Source organism: Staurois parvus, unplaced genomic scaffold (assembly GCF_062004578.1).
Source record: "Staurois parvus isolate SC_StPar_1 unplaced genomic scaffold, SC_StPar_1.0 ptg000402l, whole genome shotgun sequence".
NCBI classification, from domain to species: Eukaryota; Metazoa; Chordata; class Amphibia; order Anura; family Ranidae; genus Staurois; species Staurois parvus.
This window is the reverse complement of record NW_028318198.1, coordinates 3,897,924-3,923,450: the sequence shown is the minus strand read 5'-3', so window position 1 is coordinate 3,923,450 and position 25,527 is coordinate 3,897,924. Positions and strand designations below refer to the sequence as shown.

Genomic DNA, 25,527 nt, shown 5'->3' with positions numbered 1-25,527 from the left:
AACAATATGTTACCTGTCTATGTACCTTTAAATGTATCCCTAAGTTGTATATTGTGTACTACTTAAACCAAGATTCAATTTGCTCTGCTCATTTAATTTCCGCTTCTTAATACATTTAGCACAAGAGCTGTAAAAAAATCTCTCACAGAATTCCACCTGTTGGTTAGTAATTAAGAAAAATTTAAATGTAACATTTTACATTTACTTGAATAAATTAACCTTAAAATATCTTGAATATCTCAACCTGAATAATGGATAATATGGCCAGATTCAGCAGACTGTTGGCATAACAGGTTTTTACAAATTCAGTCATCTATTAATATAAAGTATGATAAACTGTCCATAGAATTTCATTGCGCTCTATAACAAAGTATTTACTATAAGCTAATGTATAAAGATGTACAGTAAACATGCATAATGGACTAATGGATCCGCTATGGATAAGGCAAAAAGCAATGTGCCATAGCGGCAAATTAGCCAACGTCCTACATTATCCTAATTTACTAAACTGAAGACAATGTCTGAACAAATTCTGTGGGTTACTATTCATCATTTATTTTGCTTTAACATGTTTTATGTTATCTAAAGGGTGCAGATGGCCTTTCTGGTGACAAGGGTGAAGATGGGGAACCAGGTCAACCCGTAAGTATTGTTCTTGTTAACTGTTGCGGTTTATGATTCTTGTCTTTATTTCCTGTAGTGCTATAACTTTCTTCTCAGAAAATGTTTTCTTCTGTGGGCTCTTGGGTTTAGAATTGTAAATTATTTTATGTTTAGCACTACAAAGTAATCCCCATCAAATAAATATCTATTTAATACGTGACAGAGGTTTTAGCTATGAGTCATTGGTCTAATGATGGCATGGCATTTTTGTCTCAATAGTTTAGAAACCAATGGCATAATATAACTAGACTTAGTGATGTGATCACAAAAAATATACAGAATATCATCATTTCATAGCATTTAAATAATGCAAGAAAGACAAAATGTTATATGTTTGATTAAGTGAATGCCATGTCTGAGTTGAACAATTATAGCTTCAGAAATCTTCAACATGTTATAATCTTATCGGTATGATATATCACACTTTGTATTCATGGCAAGATGACCCATGCCATGTTATTCACTGAAAGGGAAAGGAACTAAAGATCAGTTCTTATAATGTAATCTGTATCAAATTGTATCAATTCTAATTCTGAACTTTGTGCCCAACAGAGGTAAAAACTAAAGGAGCTGTGTATAATTGATCACACTTTATTTCTAGAATTACCAAGGATGACAAAAAAGAATACATTATTGTCACATTTGGCAAACAGCATTAATACAAAATTGCATAATGCATAAATTAGCACATCCATTTTAAATTTGGTGTAGCTTAGAATTGGTCTGGTCATGTTTTTGTTACACTTTTTCACTTACCTTTGATTTAAATCATTTTTATGGCCACCTTAAATCACTAATAAGGGGTTGTTATATGTTAGGATGGGCTTAAGAAACTGCAATTATTGTTAGTTTTTTTTTTTTATGCAAAATATTTTAGAAGTCGGTAAGGCTGCTGTAAGGCTACAAACCTGTGTTTGGTGAAAGAGCTATTTGTAACTTATTTTAAACTCCCAAAACTAAAACTCCTTCCCACCAGTAGGACTGCCCCACAATGCAAGGTTTAACTGCTCATTTATGCCCAAGGGATGGTAAAAGCATTTACCTATGCTATCATCTGCTTCTACACCAGAAGGCACTCCCCCATGCTCCAGCGGTGGACAGTCCCTCAACGTCCTGATGTCCAGTGCAGGGCTATGGACCCTGCATTGGCCATGTCAAATGAGGCTGTGGGGACTGGCCTAGCAGAAGGAAGCCTGCAGATTTGGCTAAGTAAAAAGTGCCTTTCCAAATCCCTATACAATACAAAAACAAGTCGTTAACTGTTTTGCAGATACATAAAAACACAAATGTTTGACCTTGTAAAATAAAAAAATCATCTGAGCTTTTACTTACATAATATTTTTTTTCTGTGTCAATTATACTATAGTTAATAAAAGCATAGCAATATGTTCAGATTTTATCAGGATATGTGTTTTACTGGGGAGCAGCTATTAAATAAATTATTTCTATTTCTATAACTGGGAAATATTTGGATGAACCTAGTCTGGAGGAAATCTATTGCTGCAATAAACTGCATAACAAGCTTGACCACTCTTAACATTCTTTAAAACAGAGATCCTATCAATGTTAATTGTCAACTCAAACCAGCTTTAGGTTGCAAACATTTTTTCAGAAAAAAAGAAATGTGTTTACTTTTTACAGGGTCCTCCTGGTCCATCTGGAGAAGCTGGTCCACCTGGTCCTCCTGGCAAGAGAGTAAGTATTAATTTTATATTGTCCTTATAAGTATCGTCTTTTTGCCTGAAGACTGTCTTGACTTGTCATATGTGCTCATATTTTTTCTGTTACATGATGTACAAAAAGGAACACCTATAATAATGTGTGTCTACAATAATAAACCATGATATAAAATGTAATGCAAATAAACAGTCTACTCAACTTGGGAAAGATTTAAACACCTATAGGTCGAAGAGTTCATAGAGATGAATAATTATTGTGGAGTGTAATAGAATATTGATTCAACTATGCTTTGTACAAGCAATAGAGCACATAGGTAGGGAATAATTACTGGCAATAACTAAACCTTAAATTTCTCTGGAGGGTCAGACATACACACATATATAATCTTCTACATATTCTCCAATGTATATGTGCTTGTTGGTACCATGAGTTTTATCTATGTCCATATACATGCACGTAATAGCTCATACTATTTTCTGATTATATAACAATTTACACTTTTGAATGTATGGATGCATATTTCTCAATAGTCTTGCTTCAATAAGGAAAGTGGGGGGTTAATTCACAGAAGGTATCACATGGTAAATTGTCAAGATGTTAATAAATCATTGGTGGGTTTTACTGATTCAGATATATAAGAAAACTGCAATAGTCATGTTTGCTGTGGTGTCGTGGGCAGTATTGTCATTATTTACGATCTAGGCAGAATCATGTACACCCACACCTAATACAAACCCACACCGACAAGACCCATGATAACACTGTTCAACAGGTAAAAAGTTTTGGGCATAAAATTAGCTAATCTTACATAATTTTGGGGTGCTGAAAACGAAAATGACCCTAAAAAATGTTGATTGGCTCTAGTTTCCATGATATATTCACCCATCTAATGACGTAAGCCATTCAAAATTATGATGCAACTTCAGCTGCATATTGCGCAATTGATACTGGTGACCAATAGAAAATTGCATGTATACTGAGATGATGCAATATTAGCCTTTAATTGCATCACTTCACTGCATAAAAGCTGCAGTATCTGTAGCTGATTGTAGTTCGACAGCGTCTTTACATTTCGTTTTATGCTTATATAGGCTACTCAGTAATGCCTCGAACTTGTGTGAATAAAGCAGATAATTTCTGCTATATCTGCGGTGAAATAACTTTTATCTCACAAAAAAGGAGGATAACAGGAATGATTAAGAAAGCCTACAACTTGTATTTTGGCTGCAAGATAGGAGACCAGGACAAGAGCTGGGCACCACATATATGCTGCAATTCTTGTGGGACGGCACTGGAGCAATGGTTGAATGGAAAAAAGGCATCTATGCCTTTCGCTGTGCCAATGATTTGGAGAGAGCCAACAAATCATGTTAGTAATTGTTACTTTTGTATGGTGCCTCCAATTGTAAAAGGGCTAAATAAGAAGAAAAAGTTATCTGTGCACTATCCAAATATTCCATCGGCAATACGTCCAGTTCCTCATGGAGAGGGGCTACCAATTCCTAAAGCACCAGAATCCTTCGTGGTTGAGTCAAGTGACGAAGAACCTGAAGCGTGTAGTCACGTGCAGTTGTAAGAGATAGCCCTTTCCTCGAATACAAGAGAAAAGCCAAGAGAAGCAAAACCGACACAAACTGAAGACAAAACTAGTGAGAATCCTAAGTATTAAAATGATTCAACTTAGCTTATGGCTATAATTTTTCTTGGTAATCCTATGCAATATATTATGCCATTTAGGCTTTGTTATGTAGTCAATATCACTTGCTTTATATTTGTGGAAAGACATCTATCTATATAATTATTGTGCATTATGTAGTCATTACACCTATAGTAGAAAACTTTCCGTTTACAGAAAAACTAGAGCCAATTGACAAATTTCATTGTTATATTTGAACTCAGAATGTGAAATTCATTAAGAAATGGATCCTTTTGTTTCCAAAACTGGCAAAAAATAAAAATTTGTTGAACAGTGATTGGAAGGGAGTTTATTTAAAATATGGGCACCTGTTTGTGTCATATATGAGTTATATATTATATAGCATATCTATAAAATGACTTATTTTATACCAAACAATAGTTTCCAAACAGTTTCAGTGGTGGGGGACCTATTTGAATGTCAAAACACAACTCATTGAATATCAATATCAGTATAAAAACTGTTGAAAAACAAATGATCATAATAATGGTAAGAAAGCATTAAAGTGTTGGTTCCCAACAAAAAAATCACATATAACAAAAGTTTACATATACTTATATTACATATGGTTATACCTCTCCATTTTAATTGGGTGGTGTTTAATCTTTAAAACCTTAAAGTAAGCATTCTACAAAATAGTACTTAATCTTCTGTAAGTTATACTAGGGATTTATATATAGTTTCAAAAAGATTATTTTATACATCTAAATTATTTTCTAGGGTCCTCCTGGAGCTCATGGTGCAGAGGGAAGACAAGGAGAGAAAGGAGCAAAGGTAATGATTTTCAGATACTGAGCAAGCTTACCTTCTTTCTCACCAAACGCTTTGTGGTGTTGCAATATGTTCTTTTTGGTGTGTTTTAGGGTGAGCCTGGAGCAGAAGGACCTTCTGGAAAGACAGGACCTGTTGGACCTCAAGGCCCTGCAGGAAAACCGGGACCTGAAGGTTTGAGAGGAATTCCAGGACCTGTGGTAAGCTGCATTTTTTTGACCTGGTGTTTTGTTAACTAGCAACAAAAGTCAATTTGATATAGCTGTTTTCTTGTAAACTAAATGAGCCATTGGTATTTTATATCTTTGGAACTTTGGCAATAAACTAAACCTGCTTTAGTTCCTGGCTTTGTAGCCGGCCAATCTAGGGATTAAAGTGGTTCTAAAGTCAAAACATTTTTAATCTTAATGCATTTCTTGATCCCCCCAAAAAAAACACTTGAGTCGTTTTCCAATCTTCTGCTGCTGTCAGTCAAATCCTGTGAGAAGGGAGTGGGGGATGTGGCCAAGCCACTCTGTGTGTCTATAGATGCACTTTCACAGGTCCCCCCTCAGCACAAAGCTTGCTGAGGGGCACTTGGAAAAGAGAGGGAGTGGACCAGCGGGGGGACTCCAGAAGAATAGGTAAGGGACCTGTTTGTGGAATACCAATACAGAGCAGGTAAGCATCACATGGTTTTTTTATTTTAAGAAAAAAAATGTGACTTTAAACCATGTCAAGCATTCCAATTCTTCCCATTTTGCATAATGTAAAATCAATTATTGTTAGAATCAAATATCCAGTAAAATAAGACCCCTTTGCAATTAACCAGGTCTTACCATTTGGGTCCCAAAGAGGTATTAGAAAATGTTTGGTTTTACCCTCCAGCATTTCCAAAGTTGAAAATAGCCTAAAAAGTCTTAAATATCTAAAAATGGTTTAAATTAACTGACCCTTTAAAATACTTTTTTTTTAAAAACTTTGCTCTTTCATTTGCGATGAATTCTACTTTTTTCTTGTTTCTAGCGCTAAATAATGAATGATCTTAATTTGTCTTTATTTTACTTTCAGGGTGAACAAGGTCTTCCAGGTGCTTCCGGTCAGGATGGACCTCCAGGCCCAATAGTAAGTTATATTGAAGACCTTTCCTAACCTTAAGCATCACCTGTTATTTAGAAATGGGAGCTATTTATTTACTGTATTATTGAAGGGACAGGTAAGGGGGTTTTACTAGTCACATGACCATTAAAAATGTGGTATTCCACCATTACAAAATTCGCTCTTCAATATCCTTCTGTATTTTATGACCATAAATAAGACATTTGTGGGCTTAAAACATTTATTTGCCTTTATACTCCAAAAGACATGTTTTTGGGGAGCAATTTTGACAATCACTTACATTCACTTTGCATTTTTTTTAAACTATAGGGCAGTTTTGTTAAAATATATACTACTATTTCAGGGACCACCTGGACTTCCAGGTCTGAAAGGCGACCCCGGCACCAAAGGCGAAAAGGTAAGAAACACAATTATTTTGCTATTATTGAGTTTAAGGATGGACTTCTTTAGATGAAGGTGCCTATAGCTGTGATACCTTTATATACATGAATATTTAGGGAAATATACATACACCTGAGTGATTGATATGGAGAGAACTGTAGCAATCAGAAATGGAAGTGATGTTCCCTTGACAGCGGTCCGAGATAATATTGTGGCTCAATCTGAATGAAAAAAATAGCCGAATCAGGCAACTGTTATCTAACGTCAAGCTTTATAAAACACATATTTAAATGCTGAAAAGTATTTTCTATATTGCAATTGCATATGATAATACTGTAAAAAAAAAGAATTGCCCATTGTTCTGTATCTTTAAAGTTTCAAATGCGCTTAATTTAGGATTGAGGATGAGAAACATTTTCTTTTCTTTTTGGATATAATTGGAAATGTTTAGTACATCTGTCAGGTTTTGACTGTCTTCTGTGTCTCTAATAGGGACACTAACCCACCCCCTTTTGTTCTGGTAACTGTATAAGATTATCCTTTTTATAAAGTTTATATGTATAGAAGTGTAACTTTAGGGAGGAGGGATTGAATGAGATTGTGGAATACTCATAGTGGAGAATTGTTACAAGTGTAGTAGCTGTGTGCATAGGGGAAGGCACACAGGTATTGAAAACATTTGTTTCATACATAAACGTAGAGGTCATGTTATTATCTTAGGAGCCCCTCCCCCCTTTTAAAACACTATATGATGGTAGTACAAAAAGAAATACCTACCTAGCCACCATCATTTGCACTGTAGGGAATAATGTCATCATCCTCTGGCAAGATTCCTGGGGAACAATTAGTAACCCAAATCTCACAAGATACATTTGCATACATCAAAAACAAATTCATCTAGTTTAGCCTTGATTGCAGCAAGTAAGGATCTAGTATGAAATGAAGTATGTGTGTAGTTTGGATTGCAACTGTACATGACAATGCACACTTTAAAAATACTGATGATTAGATATGTGTGTCACATAGTTTTTGCATTAAATCTTCAATTTTTATTTGTCCAGGGACATCCTGGTTTGATTGGTCTGATAGGTCCTCCTGGAGAACAGGGTGAGAAGGGAGACAGAGGACTTCCAGGTCCACAGGGGACTCCTGGATCCAAGGGTGATGGAGTAAGTGTGCAAATTGTCTCAATAAATCCCTCTCAAGATATTTGTGGTGTCTTAAACTAAACTTTAAGCAATGTATTTTCCGCAATACTCTACCATGTGCAATTGGTACTGTATATTGCAGTATTTTAATTTCAAAGCCATCAGATTTTATACTGTATCTTACACTACGTTTAGCGTTGCTTAGTTATATACTAGTTTCATAATTTTGCTAATAATATATTTATCTCAATCAGGGTGTTAGTGGTCCTGCTGGTCCAAATGGTCCTCCTGGCCCTCCTGGGTTACCTGTAAGTATTTTACAAATCTTTAATCTGCATTTTGTAGAACTGTTTTTTATAGCAAAGCATAAGCTATAAATTATTTACCTGTCTTACATCTGCACTCACAGTATAGCACAGTTGGATCATCCACAAGGCAACTTAGACAATAGCCTAGAGCCCGCTGGATATCCAGGGGACTCTTTGCAACCACCATGCTCCTGCAGTAAAAAAGGGGGTAACTCCACTGGTCAAAGCCATGCACCTGCCTGTCACCTCACAAGGGAAGTCGCTCTTGTAGGCAGTTGGTGTAAGATGGGGTTATGGCAGTACAGAAAATGCAAATGGTGTGGCTTCTCTGTGCTTATTTTAATTCTTACCAATTTCAATAGAAATCATGGGCAGCCAAAGCTGCCTTATTGCTAGGGCCCCACTCTGGCTGAATCTTTCTCTGCAATGTAGAAAAATCATCACATTGTCAAACAAACATGCCTTTAACTACTAAACAGCTTCCAAGTTTAAAGAGTACCAATACATCTACAATCTTTCAAAAACAATAGTAGATATATTCAATAATCCATCAATATTTTGTGGTAATGTACAAATTTAACATCATCAGCAACTGAAGACTTCAAGTACTATTTGCTGTTTAATTAGCCTTGAAATGGCTGTGGTAGTCATTAAGACAAGTTCCTAGAAGCATCTTCAAACTGCAAACTTGCAAACAAACACATTGTGTATATACTACAAATAATTATTATTTGTATTTTGTCCATAGGGTCCTCAAGGTCCAAAAGGTTCAAAGGGTTCAAGTGTAAGTATATTGTTTTACTGTGTATCTGAAATACTAGCTCAATAACTTAGTGCACTTACATTTTTCCTATGAAGGCCTTTCATTTTAGGCAATATGTATTGTGTTTTCTCTGTTCACATTCTACTTCTACTTCTTGCTGAACACAGTAAATTTCCATAATGAATAACTGTGATCTTAAATAACACATCAAACAGCCCCTAGGAGTTTAACTATGGACATATACTTTTATCTTAGTCTTTTCTGACTGCAATTTTGCATTGTATATCACCCACAGGGTCCTGCAGGTCAGAAGGGAGATGGTGGTATGCCTGGACCTCCTGGACCACCAGTAAGTATCTTTTTAAGCCTTAAGATTTTTTTTCACTACATTTAACATTATATTATGCTTGATAATAAAGAATTTTAACTATTCATTAAATTCTTGATGATGAGATTGATAGATGTTTCTAGCTTAATTCACGCTTATAGCAATATGAATAAGAGAGAACATATTTGTAGCCAATACTATTAGTCTATTAGTCCTATTATTGCTGTATAATAATAATAGTATAAATATATAGAACCATTAATATGATTAGAAAACAATACTTTCATTATTAAAATGCTCTCATACCTGAATTTATTTAATACAGGTATTTATATAGCACCAATTTGCACATCGCTTTACATATATATTGTACATTCACATCAGTCGCTGCCCTCATGGAGCTTACAATCTAAGGTCCCTAACTCACATTCATACATACACATACTAGGGCCAATTTAGTCAGGAACCAACTAACCTACCAGCATATCTATAGAGTGTGGGGGGAGGGGGAAACCCACTCGGACACAGGGAGAATATGTAAACTCCAGGCAGATAATGACATGGTTGGGATTTGAACTGATGACCCCAGTGCTGCCAGGTGGAAGTGCTAACCACTTAAATATTAAATTTTATAGGGACCACCAGGAGAGGTCATCCAACCACTGCCTATCCAATCACCAAAGAAGACCCGAAGATCCCCTGATGGCATGGTGGCAGATGCAGCAGACAATATTTTGGATTATGATGGAATGGATGAGATCTTTGTTTCCCTAAATTCTCTGAAACAAGACATTGAGCGCATGAAATATCCAGAAGGATCCCAAAACAATCCTGCTAGAACATGCAAAGATCTTCATCTATCTCACCCAGAGTTCCCTGACGGTATGTAAAAAAAGAGAGAGAGAAGACCTAGTTTTAACCTGGACCAGATTTTCGCTACAATACACATTTTTCAGTCATTTTTAAACATTTTATTTTGCTCTTATATTTGGATAGTCAAAGTGGTGTAGGTTTCATTGAAAAAGCATTTAACATGCCCATTTAAAATTATTTTTGTAATATCCTTACGACAGCATACACCAAACTAACAGCTCTGTAGATAAACAAAATCTAACAATATTCATGTTGAGTTTTTATTTCCCTATCTATCAAAAAAAAAACATCAAACATTTTGCATACCTTAATTGTGTCCCTGGCAGTGACCAGCCAAGTTCAGCATAATGTATACAGCGCCTGTCTTTGAATCCCAGCTTATCTTGTTTCCTGCTTTCTCAGCGGTAATGCCCAATGATGTGAGCAATTCATCACATGTAGTCTGCAGCGTGGGGGCCATTGTTCCATCATCTGCTATAATCGGCCTACAAACATAACAAATGCAATTTATGCGAGTTGCAAAGCAAGTGCAGTATCAGGGTGATTAACCTGTTCTCTCCCAGGTATTACTAAATTTCTATGAATTTGAGCATAAAAGTTTTTATGTAAAAGATAAAAATATGTACAAACATGACAACTGCTATATAATACTGTATAAATAGCTGTGCACACAGCTTGCAATCTCCTATTTATACAAAGGACAAAAAAGAGGTTAAAGAATTAGCCCGAAGTAAGAGTTCAGTTCACTTGCATCAAAGCAAAAAAAGCTAAATCTTTCTTCATGTTTTCTGATTTATAATAAGCCCTTCTCTTCTTCCCTCCAGGTGAATATTGGATCGATCCAAACCAGGGCTGCTCTGGAGACTCATTCAAAGTGTACTGCAACTTCACAGCTGGAGGGGAGACCTGTATCTATGCAGACAAGAAGTCAGAAGGAGTAAGTGAAACTCTCCTTATTTTAGCATTATGACCTTCTTAGTGTTACAATAACACAGAGTTTTCCTTAGATAATTTCTTGTTCTAAAGAAATCAATCAAAGGTTCCTGAACATAAGAAAGTGAGGACTGGACAATTAAAGCAAATCTGTAACATAAACTAAAAGCCACATTTGGCATCCCATTCTGTACTCACCCACTGGTGCCTGAAGTTACATTTATAGCCACCCTTCCTGAATTGCGATCCCCATAGCTGCTTATTCAAAATCCCAATAATTCTGGATATGGGGGTGGGGGGGTGGGGGAAGGAACAACACAAGACATTTCCCTTTTTTCCCCACATTGCAGCTATTGCCACTTGAGCAACCAGTTATTAGGCTCCATCATTGTCGCATGTGGGATTAGGGGTTGATCATAGAGTGTTTAATTACCAACAACACTTGTTATTATCATTGATCAACAAAATATTTATTGAGGCAGTGGTGAGGGAACATCATGAATGGTAGGTTTAGCACAGGGTGGGAGAGTAGGTTTGGTCTTTAGTTTATCTAAAAGCTTTGCTTTGGTGGATATTTAAGTAGAGACTCCAATATAGTGCTTTGTTTCCATATACAGCACAGAAAGGGGTATATTTTAAAATCTACTTGAAGTTCAAAATCACAGAAGAGTATTAGAAAGAAAGGAAAAGCTATTTTATTGAGCAAACAATAGTATTTTTCTAATATAGCTACCCATGGATAGTAGCAACACATTTCTATCAAAATCACTTTCTGCTGATCTAATTAGTTATCTGTTGTGTTTGTTGTGCTTCAAAATGGATGTTTGTTGGGTTACAGTATATTTGAAAAACTTTCAGGTCCATCTGATGCCCCTTTAACTTTAATCAAATGATGAATACAAAGTGCATCTGAAATGCAGTCTAGTCTGTCTAAAAAGAGAGCCCAGAAATAGTTCTGCACTTGCTGACTGCTCTGGCTGGCTGAAGATAAAGATGCCCCTGTCTCCACTGGGAGAGGAGGAGGGGGTGTGTTCCTCCTTTGAGTCATATAACCAATTTACAGTATTTGTGTGCATAAACCAACAATCTGCAAACAGGTAATCCCAGCTTGGTAGTCATCCCACAGTCCGAAACCTTGGGGTACTAAACTTTCAGTTTCCACCTGCTGACTGTAAAAGGGTAAATACAAAATATGTATATATCACATTTTATGTTTACCTGACTAAAAAGAAAAATATTAAAAAAATGTATTTATACTCCAAAATGTAATATGTGAATACAGAAAGTATATGGAAAAAATATGCATTCTTTTAATGAATCATAAGACAAGGAGTGCAGCGCTACATGCAATATTGAACCAAATAAACCTATGTCACAAAGATATAAGCAATAAAAATGAGTCCACTATGGTATCATAATCTGAATTCATCAGTCCACAATGAGATTTCTGACACTGTAGGTATAATCCGGTTTTCTGTTGTGGTGATATGGATAGATTGCCTACTCACCAGAGACACAATGTTAATGCGCATATCTAGATCCAATGCATCCTGGGGTCCCGGATGAAGACAGCCTGGTGGTAGGATCCTCTGGTGGTCCCTCAAAGATGTGTGAGAAGGATACCGGTCTGGTCTCAAAGTGCTTACTCCTCAGGTCTGCAGCAATGCCTGAAATACTGGGGCTGAGGTGTGGAGGCTCAGTGCCAGGTATCTGCTCATGTGTACCAAGTTTCTGAGAGACCTGACGTTGCCCTAAATAGCAATACAATGACTAATTGAGTCACCAATCTAGCACTGCCCTGGCTGCAGCACAGAAGAGAGCTGTGCTGCAGCCAGGGCAGTGCTAGATTGGTGACTCAATTAGTCATTGTATTGCTATTTAGGACAACGTCAGGTCTCTCAAAAACTTGGTACACATGAGCAGATACCTGGCACTGAGCCTCCACACCTCAGCCCCAGTATTTCAGGCATTGCTGCAGACCTGAGGAGTAAGCACTTTGAGACCAGACCGGTATCCTTCTCACACATCTTTGGGGGACCACCTGAGGATACTACCACCAGGCTGTCTTCATCTGGGACCCCAGGATGCATTGGATCCAGATATGCGCATTAACATTGTGTCTCTGGTGAGTAGGCAATCTATTCATATCACCACAACAGAAAACCAGATTATACCTACAGTGTCATAAATCTCATTGTGGACTGATGAATTCAGATTATGATACCATAGTGGACTCATTTTTATTGCTTATATCTTTGTGATATAGGTTTATTTGGTTCAATATTTCATGTAGCACTGCACTCCTTGTCTTATGATTCTATCAGAAAGGTTTTGTGGTTCCTTTTAGTGCATTGGTCGCTTTTCAGATTACGCTCACTAACTTACATATACTGATTCTTTTAATGAAGCTTCAGTTGATAATTTCCTCTCTCTCTATTAAATAAGGTGCGAATTTCATCCTGGCCAAAAGAAAACCCTGGCTCCTGGTTCAGTGAATTCAAGAGAGGAAAACTGGTATGCCAATTCTTAGCAAATCTTAATCCTTATGATTTTCATGACCTCCTTAATATTCCTTATCTACTGTATGTATTTGGGTCATTCAGTACTGCCTCTGTTCCACTGGGGAAATTTTCATTTACTACCTCACTTGTAGAGGCAACAGGAAGTGGGAGGAATCCTCATTAAACTGAAGGGAATTCCAATCTTAGCTGTCACCAGAGCATTTGCGCCCATTGGTGTATGACCCATGTCTCTTGATCTGGTAACAAGTCTAATATTTTTTATTACCCCTTATTTTGTATCAATGACAGTAGTTTATTTTCCCAATATGGATACGGACACTTTTACAAATTTGACAGAGGGTCTAAATCTTCTCCACTTGATCCAAAACATAAAAATTGCCTTTACATACACTTCAATGCCAAAAAAGTTGTAAGATTGTCATGCAAGTTTTTACATATTATCAGTATGAACATCATTCTTCCTTTTTCTCTATAGCTTTCTTATGTGGATGTTGAGGGTAACAGCATTAATCAAGTTCAGATGACATTCCTAAGACTTCTCAGTGCCTCAGCTCGCCAGAACTTTACATACAGCTGTCACCAGTCAGTGGCCTGGCATGACGCTGTTAGCAACAACTATGACAGGGCCCTGCGGTTTTTGGGCTCGAATGATGAGGAAATATCATATGACAACAGTCCCTTCATTACAGCCCTGCATGATGGATGCGCGGTAAGTATATAAGTCAACTAAAAAGCACAAACCCAATGCAGTTTAAAAATCTTTTAAATATGCATGTGAATTTAATCAGTTTATACAAATAAACTTATCAAGGCTTGTTACTTTTTTTTTTTACTTTTTTTCTGATCATAGTTTGAAATTATGTCTGTTCACGTGGAGGCCATATAACATGAACTGTCTGTACTTTCTGCTTAGTAGTCCTGCAGTGACTTTTCTTTACTGTTCCTCTTTCTCAGTATAGCTTAGCAGTCTAATGAATCCAATCAAAAGCAGCACACTTTCTAGATAGCCTTACATTTTATCTTAACAATCACTCAGCAAAGTTGCTAAATGCATTGTCTACTATATAAAAAGATGCTATAGGGAGAAACACAAAATTCTGTGTATAGGATACATGCTTCTGAAAAAGTGAATAATAATAAAATGTGAAAGTCACATATATGCATCAGTTAAATATGCATCGGTTATGTAGATTATATAAAGACATGAGGACTGTTTTAACCACACATGATGTGTAATTTTTTAGTTATTTTTTATCCAGGCACTACTGCCACACTGCATAGCCAGGCAACAATCCTACATCCACAACATTGCTTGAACATGAACACAACCCTAGCATGCTGATTGGACAATGAATGGACCTATTGAGATCATCCCTCTGCTCACTATACTCTCCTCCTGTCAGCATATTCATTGTTAGCATAGGTGCACTGAAGCAGAGTCAGATTGGATTAGAGTCCTTCCTCTCCTTCCCTCAGGACTGCTGTTGTACAGAGGACCACAGGATGCTTATGTCAAGACAAATGTTGCATTAGGAATAAGGGACCTATTTATAACAGACAGCAGATACCACTCTATGTGTGTGAAACCTGCATTATTCCTTAAATTATTCTCTGTATAATGCTGTGAAAGAGGAGAGACCAATCACATGACTATCACAGGTCATGAGACTGGGATTTCTTCCCCCCAGAACTTTTTTTCCCCCACATTTATTGAAATTAATTAATTAAATACTTCAGGAATCCAAAGCCCCAAGCTTTAAGAGCCAAACAACTCTCCTATTACTTTGACCCAATTTTTAGGCCATACAAAACTGTATTTTTATTACAAGCATGTATATAGTATTAACAATGTATGCAGCACTTTATATACACTGCACATTCACATCAGACCCTGCCTTCCAGGAACTTACAATCTAATGTCACTGGAAGGGACAGCCAACATTCATAATGTACTGTAGATATCTGTAGTATCAGTAAATTCAACTTTAAAGTGTAAGTTCACCCTATAAATACTTTATGAAAGTTATACAGCCATATAACACGTGCACTTTGATAAATGCATAGAACCCTGTTAGATATTTATCTGTACCCCAACTTTCTAGCAAATCACCACTGGAAACTGCCTGCCATTAATGAATGATACCATGTAACTCAGGAAGTTATTCAGCTACCCTTAAGTTTCTACATCTTTGACAGCATCACAGCTCATAGGAAGCATTTTTTCAGTCAGGCTTTGCAATTACAACTTGCAGATCACATTAGGGGGGTGGGGGACCCAAGCACCATCATGATTTGCAGGCTGTCACTCATAAATAGCCATCAGTGCTAGACAACCAGCATGGATAGATATTAAACATGCTTCTGCTATGCAATTTCAGGATACATGTGGTATATGGTTGTTTAATGTTTGTAGGAAATTCTAGGGTGAACTTACACTTTAGTTTTGTTATCCAAAACAAATGTGCACATAGCAAAACCGTAACTGCATTGAAAAACTATTAAAAAGTGTAAACCTCCTGCGCTACTAAGCCTATACTAAGAATATCAAATGAAGCTGCCAACATCCAATCATATACCAGATGATAAATCAAATAATGAAAAAGGAAATGATGTGGCGCTGCTACCTATGAATAAACCCTAAACCTGTAAAAAATAAACTCATAAACGCATGTAAATATCCACAATAAAACAAATATAATGAATACACAAATAGAGTGATATTATAGCGCATGTGGTAAATGCCAACTATATAAGTAAAAAAAGGAACATGCATAAGCTGATATAATGATGCCTAAACGCAGTGTATGTGCATAGAAAACAAACCACACAACACTCACACCAATCTGGACTGAATGTCCAATTTTCACGTGATCGTGAGTAATCCAATGATAGGGCTACTATAGGTGCTCCAAATTTCTCAAAAAAATATACCCCACATAAAGTATCAAAACGCATGAACGTGGAACATATGTACAAAATTAATCAACCCATTAAATCAATATGTGAAAAAACACATCACATTTCGTGCAAATACTCAATATAACGATGAAAAACACAAATCAATATACTGTATCTACATGCATATAGTGCAAAAAATATATCTCATGCCGTGCAGAACATACATATATAGAGCACACCCTAATATAACAAAAAATGTCCAAGATGGGTGCAATACACATAAAATATGAAATCTTGTGAACTTGAGTGATCTGTGCAGATGGTGACAAGAAGGCATCCACTAATGGAAAAAACGTGCGCTCACCTCCCCGCGTCGACCCATCAAGGGTCACAACGCTATTAAGATCTCTATCACTGGATCCTTCATGTGTAAAGCTCCTCCATAACCGCGTCACTTTCTCCTGGATGATATCCCTCTTTCAGACTGGTATATGTAATGGCAGACCTCTTTCCCGTAGTGTAGTAAGTATGGTTAGTAACTCTCACAGAATATAAGCAGAAGCTCCAAATAGTGTAATACTGCTTTTATTAATAAATGTAGGTAACAGTAAGATATGCACTCATGTGATCCTCCTTCTTGTGAAAAGTATAAACAGATATTTCCCTTCACAATGGGTATAGCTGAATGGGTGCACAAAGATGGCGTCCGACCAGAAGTATATCACCACACGCCTACGCATTACGTCACGTGTGTCTCGTGACTTCCACTGGGCACGAGACACATGTGACGTAACGCGTAGGTGTTCAGTGACGTACTTCCGGTCGGATGCCATTTTTGTGCACCCATTCAGCTACACCCATTGTGAAGGGAAATATCTGTTTATGCTGTTCACAAGAAGGAGGATCACATGAGTGCATATCTTACTGTTACCTACATTTATTAATAAAAGCAGTATTACACTATTTGGAGCTTCTGCTTATATTCTATGAGAGTTACTAACCATACTTACTACCAGGGGCGGACTGACCATTTGGAAACTCGGGCACTGCCTGAGGGCCCGGGGTCAGTAGGGGGCCCCATGAGATGCCCCTGGTACCTTTTTCATAGGCTTTTTTGAGTTTGGACAAGGACACAGGGGCCCCATGATCCCCTATTGCCCGGGGGCCCCATGAGTTGTCAGTCCGCCCCTGCTTACTACACTACGGGAAAGAGGTCTGCCATTACATACACCAGTCTGAAAGAGGGATGTCATCCAGGAGAAAGTGACGCGGTTATGGAGGAGCTTTACACATGAAGGATCCAGTGATAGAGATCCTAATAGCGTTGTGATCCTTGACGGGTCGACGCAGGGAGGTGAGCGCACATTTTTTCCATTAGTGGATGCCCTCTTGTCACCATCTGCACAGATCACTCAAGTTCACAAGATTTCATATTTTATGTGTATTGCACCCATCTTGGACATTTTTTGTTATATTAGGGTGTGCTCTATATATGTATGTTCTGCACGGCATGAGATATATTTTTTGCACTATATGCATGTAGATATATTGATTTGTGTTTTTCATCGTTTTATTGAGTATTTGCACAAAATGTGATGTGTTTTTTCACATATTGATTTAATGGGTTGATTAATTTTGTATATATGTTACATGTACATGCATTTTGATACTTTATGTGGGGTATATTTTTTTGAGAAATTTGGAGCACCTATAGTAGCCCTATCATTGGATTACTCACGATCACGTGAAAATTGGACATTCAGTCCAGATTGGTGTGAGTGTTGTGTGGTTTGTTTTCCATGCATATACACTGCGTTTAGGCATCATTATCAGCTTATGCATGTTCCTTTTTTCACTTATATAGTTGACATTTATCACATGCACTATAATATCACTTTATTTGTGTATTCATTATATTTGTTTTATTGTGAATATATACATGCGTTTATGAGTTTATTTTTTACAGGTTTAGGGTTTATTCATAGGTAGCAGCGCCACATCATTTCCTTTTTCAATATTGAAAAACTATTGACTTTAGCTGAATAATTACATTGTACAATGTACTTATTGAAAATGATAATGAAAGAGAATAAGGCAGAATGTAAAGGAAAAATGCAGAATTCAGTTTAATAGATGATATATAATAAAAATATATATTTTTTTATATATATATATATATATATATATATTGTTTTGAATAAAAGTAATAATTTTCCTTCTCTGCTCTCTGGAAGCATCTTTGTTCAACACATATATTATGGAAAGCGTTTTCCACACCACTAAACACACATCCTATTTATAAATTAGCAAAACTAATTGCTTCTCCATGGCTTTTGATAGACCTGTGTTTTAATTTGTTCTAAATCAGTAATAAATATTACAGTACACATAGAGCAATAGGATATCTCCATCGATGTAACCACTTTATTGACTTATGGAAATATTTCTAAGCCTAATGTTTTCAACAATACTCCCTGGATAAATGGCAGACCAGATAGTATGGAATGAAAATGTATTACTTATGTTTTCAAGGTACTGTTGACAGAAACAATAGGGGAAATGATGTGAGAGCAGAAATATAAAATTGTGGCAGCAGGATGAGAAGAAAAAATACAACAAACTAATTTAGTGTCACCTAATATATAAGATTCATTAATATTTGTTATAGAGCTTACTTAATAATTAAGTACAAGGGGAACTTCCAGTAATCAATTACAAATCACTTTATTTGGTGATATTCCATTAGTCTGTAAAAAGGAGAAAGAGGGTATGTAGATATTGTTAATCAAAGCAGCCAGTCATTTTTTCCGGATAACTGAAGTAAGGTAATGAAAAACATAATTCATATTTACAGTATTACTAAAATAACCCTTTATGGGAGGGCAAAACATAGCCTCAACCTATCCTGACATGGGCCTATGATTTAATGATAAATCCATTCATGGTGTCCTAAGAGAACATTGATAGCCATGAAGATGTCTTGTATTTGTTCACTAAAACAAAACCAATACAGATGAGATAGCTACTTATACTTCGTGTCTTAAAATCTTGGTCTGTAGTCTTAATAGGGAAAGCTACTCTGCCAGGTATGGAATGGAAAGGTTAAATGTATTCTTTGAACAAAGATCAGCATCCTTTTAAACATTATGTGCCAATTTACAAGGATTAGACAACCGACTTGTCAGTGAAAATAGTTGTATAGTTTTTTTTTCGTTTTTTTTTTTCATTTTTGCACTCAGCACTGTACTCCTAATGGAAAGTTAAACTCATTAGTTGTTATTATAACTGGTGCATAAACAAAACATGTTCATATTTACTGTGTACTGAATAGTGGTGAATGAACTGAGCAAAGTTTGTTGACTGTATATTTGTGAACACATTTTGAAAAATTTGAAGTCTATGGGAGTTGAATCTTCTAATTTGTTTCTGGTACTTATCGCTTATCCTGGACAGTTTGCAAACATTTGGTAAAAAAAAAGGCCATGGGTAGCTGGGCACTATTATGGAGGACATGTACCAATGCAAACACCCCCCCCCCCCCCCAAAAAAAAAAAACTTTTTTGGGAGCAGGTCTTTTAAAAAGGTTTAAAGGGCAACATTAAAATACACAATCCCCATACATAAAATGCTTTGGGCATGCCTTAAGGCTGCACATGAACTGGCACTCCATTATTTATTCATTATTTATTTCAGGTACTTATATAGCGCTGTCAATTTACGCAGCACTTTACATATTTATTATACATTCGCATCAGTTCCTGCCTTTAAGGTTCTTACAATCTAGGGGTCCCTAACTCACATTCATACATACACATACATTAGGATATACAGTACTTCCACAAAAGTGGCATTTGACAAAAAAAACCCTATTTCCATTAAATGACAGTTCTGATCTCCAGCTTGCTTCTTGTAAACAAAGTGGCCAGGGGATCTCGACTGATGTTAGTGATATATAGTCATGACTATATTTAGTCAATTATGTCAGCCAGTATCACTGCCTGTTTACATTCAGAAACCAGTCAGGAAGCTGTCATTTATGATGAGAGTCTGGTGGGAGAGAACCGTTGCTGTGGGTTGTAGTGTTTGTGTTCATTGTGGTTCACAATGTCACTACAACACTGGAAGATGTGAGTGATGTTGGATTTACATCATGGGATTTTTTTTTATGAACATTTTTTTAGAGTGCTTGTATGTGTATGTTTATTTACTGTCAAGTTTTTTTGTGGATGAGATACAAATACTCTTTATTATATAAGGTGAGGGTCCAAATATCAAATGACACTCTGCATACAACCAAAACATATTATTTTATATTCCTGCCAGGTATACACTTAGATCTCAATAATTCTCAATTACTGTGTGTTTCCCTCTGCCTGTCAGCTGTTTTATTTTTCTTCAGAAAACCACTAAGCTGCTTACTTTTACTTAAAAACTTCTTAGCACCTGTATCTGGAGGCAGGCAGGCATGTATACGTATGCACAAACTTCCTCAGTTCAGGCTTTCACTGACATCATGGAAGTTGGTGGGCCAAGATTTGTAATATACAACTTAAGAAACTGTCAAGCCATTGTGTGGCAGTTGTCAAGCCATACTGTGGCAGCTCTTCCACTATGCAGTAACATACAAAAAGGTACATTTTAAATATATGTTTAAATATATTTTAGGCAATTTTTAAATAATGTACAGCATCATTATTTTGTTGCCTGCCTTTGTTGGCTGCATGGATTCAAGATGCAGGTGTTCATAGCCTAATGGAATAGCACATAAAAAGATATTGAGAGATTATGTGATAATTATATTATAATTGGATATGCCATGTGGCATCCTCTTTAGCCCAGAGTGACTGTTTTATACAGTGCATTCCAGCTAATTAATTGAGTAAAGAGAACCATGCCTTTAAATTGCCCATTAGGATTATGGGTATTTTGAGACAATACATTGCTCTATACAATTACAGTAGCAGCAATAATATTTAGAGATTCAGCACAGTGCTAACATTTACATTGGTTTAGATACTAAATACCCATTGTGTGCTTATACTCTTGCTTCCTGTCTTACAGCTGAGAAAAGGATACGCACGAACAGTCCTGGAAATCAACACCCTGAAGATAGATCAATTGCCTATAGCAGATGTTATGATCAGTGACTTTGGGGATCAGAATCAGAAGTTTGGATTTGAGGTTGGACCAGCCTGCTTCTTAGGTTGAGACTGAAATGCGGACAAGCAGCTTCTAAAAAAATGTGTAAAAAATTATTTTCTAAAAAAAAGCGCGTCAGGCTTTGGATACCACCAGAGACGAGTTCGCCACATGCAAGTTTTGAATACGGATTGTGCACAGGGGAAGAAAAACCAGATAAATAACAAGAAAAAAAGCTCAGTGCAGTTACTTAGCATTTGCCAGCCATCCTCATCTCGGGCAGAATCACATGACTTAACCAGAAAGCATTTGCCAAAATATGAAGGACTTAGATGTGATACTGTAAGGACAACCGTGTCCTCCTTTCATGGAAATCTTTTGGTGCTGGAAAATACCTAAAACAGGCTTCATCCATAATAGGTGCTATTCATTTCTTGTAAATGGGTTTATCAAATGCTGTACACATGTAATTATTCTGCAGACCTATTACACAGCTTGCATGTCCCTTTCCAAAACTTGCATGTGACTCTGGGTTGAGCCATAATACAAAGAGAAAAGAAACCCCAAAAAAGGTTCCCCACTGTGTAAAAAGGATACAGTGTCTGTATTGTGCAAAATAACGTGTAATTCCAGTGGACTCCAACCCTTCTTTCTGACTTCAAATAAAATCCCTTTGTATATATTGACGTGGAAGACCTCTCTTATTTGCTGTTGCTAAAACAAAATAAATATATATATATTTACAGTCTCTATATATAAAGCCTCAGGTTTCCAAACTGGAAGACAAAATTGATAATCAAAATTTGCCTATTTTTGTGTTGCATTTTTCTTTTGCAATATGAAACCATTTTGGTGCAATATTTGATGGTGCTAATACCTCATTCCAGGATGTCATGACATGCATGTATATACCTAAAATAACTTTTTTTTAATTATTATTTGTGGTCGGGGAAATATGTATTGAGAGATATTTCTGTATAAGATATTTGTCAATTCTGTGTGAAGTCTTTGGTCAACTCAAGTTTGTTTGAATTTATGTATCATAGAGGTTTGTGCATCTTCAATCACTTAATATTAAAACTGGACTCCAAACACTAGTTATGCATTTGTTCAGTGTTTACAAGTACAGTTAACTAGTTAACAATGGTCAGTGTGAATGTTGGTAAATATAGTTTAAGCTGAGAATAAAAAGTAAAACATATTGGACAGTGCTAAAGTTTGCTATCATAATTTACTTTTATATATTTATGTAAAGGGATATGTTGAGGTCATGTGATTCTACCCGGTTGCAAAGAAATTTAGGAGGGGCTGCTAATTAAATACTCAAGTAATTTGGCATCCAAATTTGTCTAGGAACTTCATGTGGATTTTTTCCTCCCCTTTCTGGTTTTAGCTGGAAAATAAAGATAAAGATTTTCACATTAAAAATAAAATCCTTTTGTAATTATTTTTCATAATATATGTAAGACTTGAAAATTGTTTGTTACTCTTTCATAAATAAACTGTTAAATTAATTGGTCTCAGATCCCACTAGCTCATTTTCCCATGACGTTTAATTAACAGGATATAGAATTATTTTTTTTTCTTTTACTGATGAAAGTCCTTTTTATACAAAAAAAATGTCACCTCACAGAAGATATGAAAAATGTTGCCAATAAATTCAAGTCTTGTTTACTTTAATGTTCCTTTCATTTCTTAAAATATATTGTTGATGCATACATCCAAAATTTCCATTATGAATAAGGCTACCATAATGCATGTATGTTTACACCTTCTTGGTTAATAACATAGTTATTGTTGGGTTCTTTGGGTTGAATTGTAGTATATAATAAAATATTTTTACAAATTCTTGGACATATATATTTTAGATACCCTTTCTAATGTACCCATTGATGTAAGTCATAGTAACCCTTGCTATAATTTATTGGAGGCAGGGCCGGTGCTGAACTATTTTGCGCCCTAGGCAAGACCAGCTACTTGCACCCCCTGCACAAAAAAAAATAAAAGACTGCAAACACAGCTTGTGTAGGGATGCTTTCTCACCTTCTTACCAATGTTGGCTCCGTGTGGAGACTTGGGAGCAGGGGGAATTGATGTTGCACGGCTTGTGCATCACCTCATTGGCTGAATAAGGAGCGATGACTGGGGGCGGTATGTTGGGTCTGTGAGGAGCGGTGACTGAGGGTGGTATGTGGGGTCTATGATGAGCAGTAACTGGGGACGGTATGTGGGGTTTATAAGGAGCGGTGACTGGGGGCTATATGTGGGGTCTTTGAGGAGCGGTGACTTGGAGAGGTATGTTGGGTCTATGAGGAGTGGTGTCCAAGGAGTATGTGTGCTCTATGAGGAGCGGTGACTGGGGCAGTTTGTGAGGTCTATGAGGAGCGGTGTCTGGGGATCTGTGTGGTCTATGAAGAGCAGTGACTGGGGGTGGTATGTGGGATCTTTTAGGAGCTGTGACTAGGAGTGGTATGTGGGGTCAATGAGGAGTGGTGACTGGGGTTGGTATGTGGGGTCTATGAAGAGTGGTGACTGGGGATGGTATGTGGGGTCTATGAGGAGCAGTGACTGGGGGCGATATGTGGGATCAGTGAGGAGTGGTGACTGTGGGTGGAATGTGTGGTCTATGAGGAGCCGTGACTGGGGGTGGTATGTGGGGTAGATGAGGAGCAGTGTCCAGGCGGTATGTAGGGGGTATGTGGTGTCTGGGTGGTATGTGGGGGGTATGAAGTGTCCGGGTGGTATGTAGGGGGTATGAGATGTCCAAGCAGTATGTGGGGGTATGAGGTGTCCGGGCGGTATGTGGGGTATATGACATGTCCAGGTGGTATGTGGGGAGTAGGAGGTGTCCAGGTGGTATGTGGGGGGTATGAGATGTCCAGGCAGTATGTGGGGGGTATGAGGTGTTCGGGCTGTATATAGGGTGTATGGCGTGTCCAGGTGACAGGTGGTATGTGGGGGGTATGAGGTGTCCAGGCAGTATGTGATGAGTATGAGGTGTCCGGGCGGTATGTGGGGGGTATGAGGTGTCTGGGCAGTATGTGAGGGGTATGAGGTGTCCAGGTGGTATGTGGGGGGTATGAGGTATGTGGGGGGTATGAGATGTCCAGGCGGTATGTGGGGCATATGAGGTGTCCCAGTGGCATGTGGGGGGTATGAAGTGTCCGGGTGGTATGTGGGGAGGTATGAGATGTCCAGGCGGTATGTGGGGGGTATGAGGTGTCCGGGCGGTATGTGGGGTGTATGACGTGTCCAGGTGGCAGATGGTATGTGGGGGGTAGAAGCTGTCCGGGAAGTATGTGAGGGGTAGGAGATGTCCAGGCGGTATGTGGGGGGTATGAGGTATCCGGGCAGTATGGGGGTGTATGATGTGTCCAGGTGGCAGGTGGTATATGGGGGTTATGAGGTGTCTGGGTGGTATGTGGGGGGTATGAGGTATCCAGGCAGTATGTGACGAATATGAAGCATCCAGGCAGTATGAGGTGCCCAGGCAGTATGTGAGAGGTATGAGGTGTCCGGGCGGTATGTGAGGGGGTATGAGGTGTCCGGGCATTATGTGGGAGGGTATGCTCACATTATGACTTGGTGAGCTCCTCCCTGGTGAGGTGAAGATGGGAGTGTGGGAAGCTGTGTTGGACAGAGCAGATCTATGTTAATGAGGGGTGCTTGGAGCGACTCGGGGTGACGGTTTGGGGGTGTTATAGCCATTTCGGAGTCAGTGAGTAATGTTGAAGGTGGTGGAGGAGAGTTCTGCAGCTTCCCAGCCCGTGGTGAGGGTTCTGTTATGGAGGCAAAGATTTGGGCTCTGCGCTGGTGGCTGAGTGTGCTGGAGGTCCTGCTGGTTGGGGGTGTTGGTCACAGCAGAACAGTGAAGGTGTACAGAGGAGTGGAGTGGACATACAGCTGGAGGAGTCCTCTGATGATGAGCAGGGATGTGGAGTGGACAGAGAGTGGGAAGCTCGGTCCACAGAGCAGGACTGGCTGTGAACGGTGGTCGGGGGATCCAGCTCCTGTCCTGGGCAGTGTCAGTGTGGATGAGGACGGGGGAGAACAGTCTGCTGCTTCAAGTACCAGAGGAAGAGCCTCACCTAGCCAGCTGAGCCCGCTATATCAGCCAGGATACCCCACTGTACCTGCTGTGCCGGGCCAGTGATGAGGAGGATGTAGCTCCCCAGAGGCCTGTGGTGTGGGTAAGGATGGAGTGCAGTTAGGAGGAGTGCAAACAGCAACCAGCATTCCTATAAACATTCCTAGAACATGAAGTCATTTAAGGCAACCAGGATAACCAGAATGATAGAGGCCTTCTTAGATTCTTGAGGCCAACAT

General features: G+C 37.9%; 1 protein-coding gene across 7 annotated transcripts in view; it reads left to right on the top strand.

Moving 5' to 3' along the window:
• The window catches only part of COL11A1 (collagen type XI alpha 1 chain), a 282,954-nt gene extending 260,079 nt beyond the window's left edge, over positions 1-22,875 (top strand). For all 7 annotated transcript variants that reach the window (XM_089686598.1, XM_089686599.1, XM_089686597.1 and 4 more), the window contains 15 exons: positions 589-642; positions 2,305-2,358; positions 4,760-4,813; positions 4,903-5,010; positions 5,861-5,914; positions 6,252-6,305; positions 7,351-7,458; positions 7,692-7,745; positions 8,494-8,529; positions 8,804-8,857; positions 9,472-9,718; positions 10,534-10,646; positions 13,088-13,156; positions 13,640-13,873; positions 21,124-22,875. In XM_089686598.1, the coding sequence (XP_089542724.1) occupies positions 589-642; positions 2,305-2,358; positions 4,760-4,813; positions 4,903-5,010; positions 5,861-5,914; positions 6,252-6,305; positions 7,351-7,458; positions 7,692-7,745; positions 8,494-8,529; positions 8,804-8,857; positions 9,472-9,718; positions 10,534-10,646; positions 13,088-13,156; positions 13,640-13,873; positions 21,124-21,270 (1,440 nt within the window). In that variant the 3' untranslated portion in view covers positions 21,271-22,875. The remainder of the gene's footprint in view (positions 1-588; positions 643-2,304; positions 2,359-4,759; positions 4,814-4,902; positions 5,011-5,860; positions 5,915-6,251; positions 6,306-7,350; positions 7,459-7,691; positions 7,746-8,493; positions 8,530-8,803; positions 8,858-9,471; positions 9,719-10,533; positions 10,647-13,087; positions 13,157-13,639; positions 13,874-21,123) is intronic.
• Positions 22,876-25,527: the final 2,652 nt, after the last annotated feature.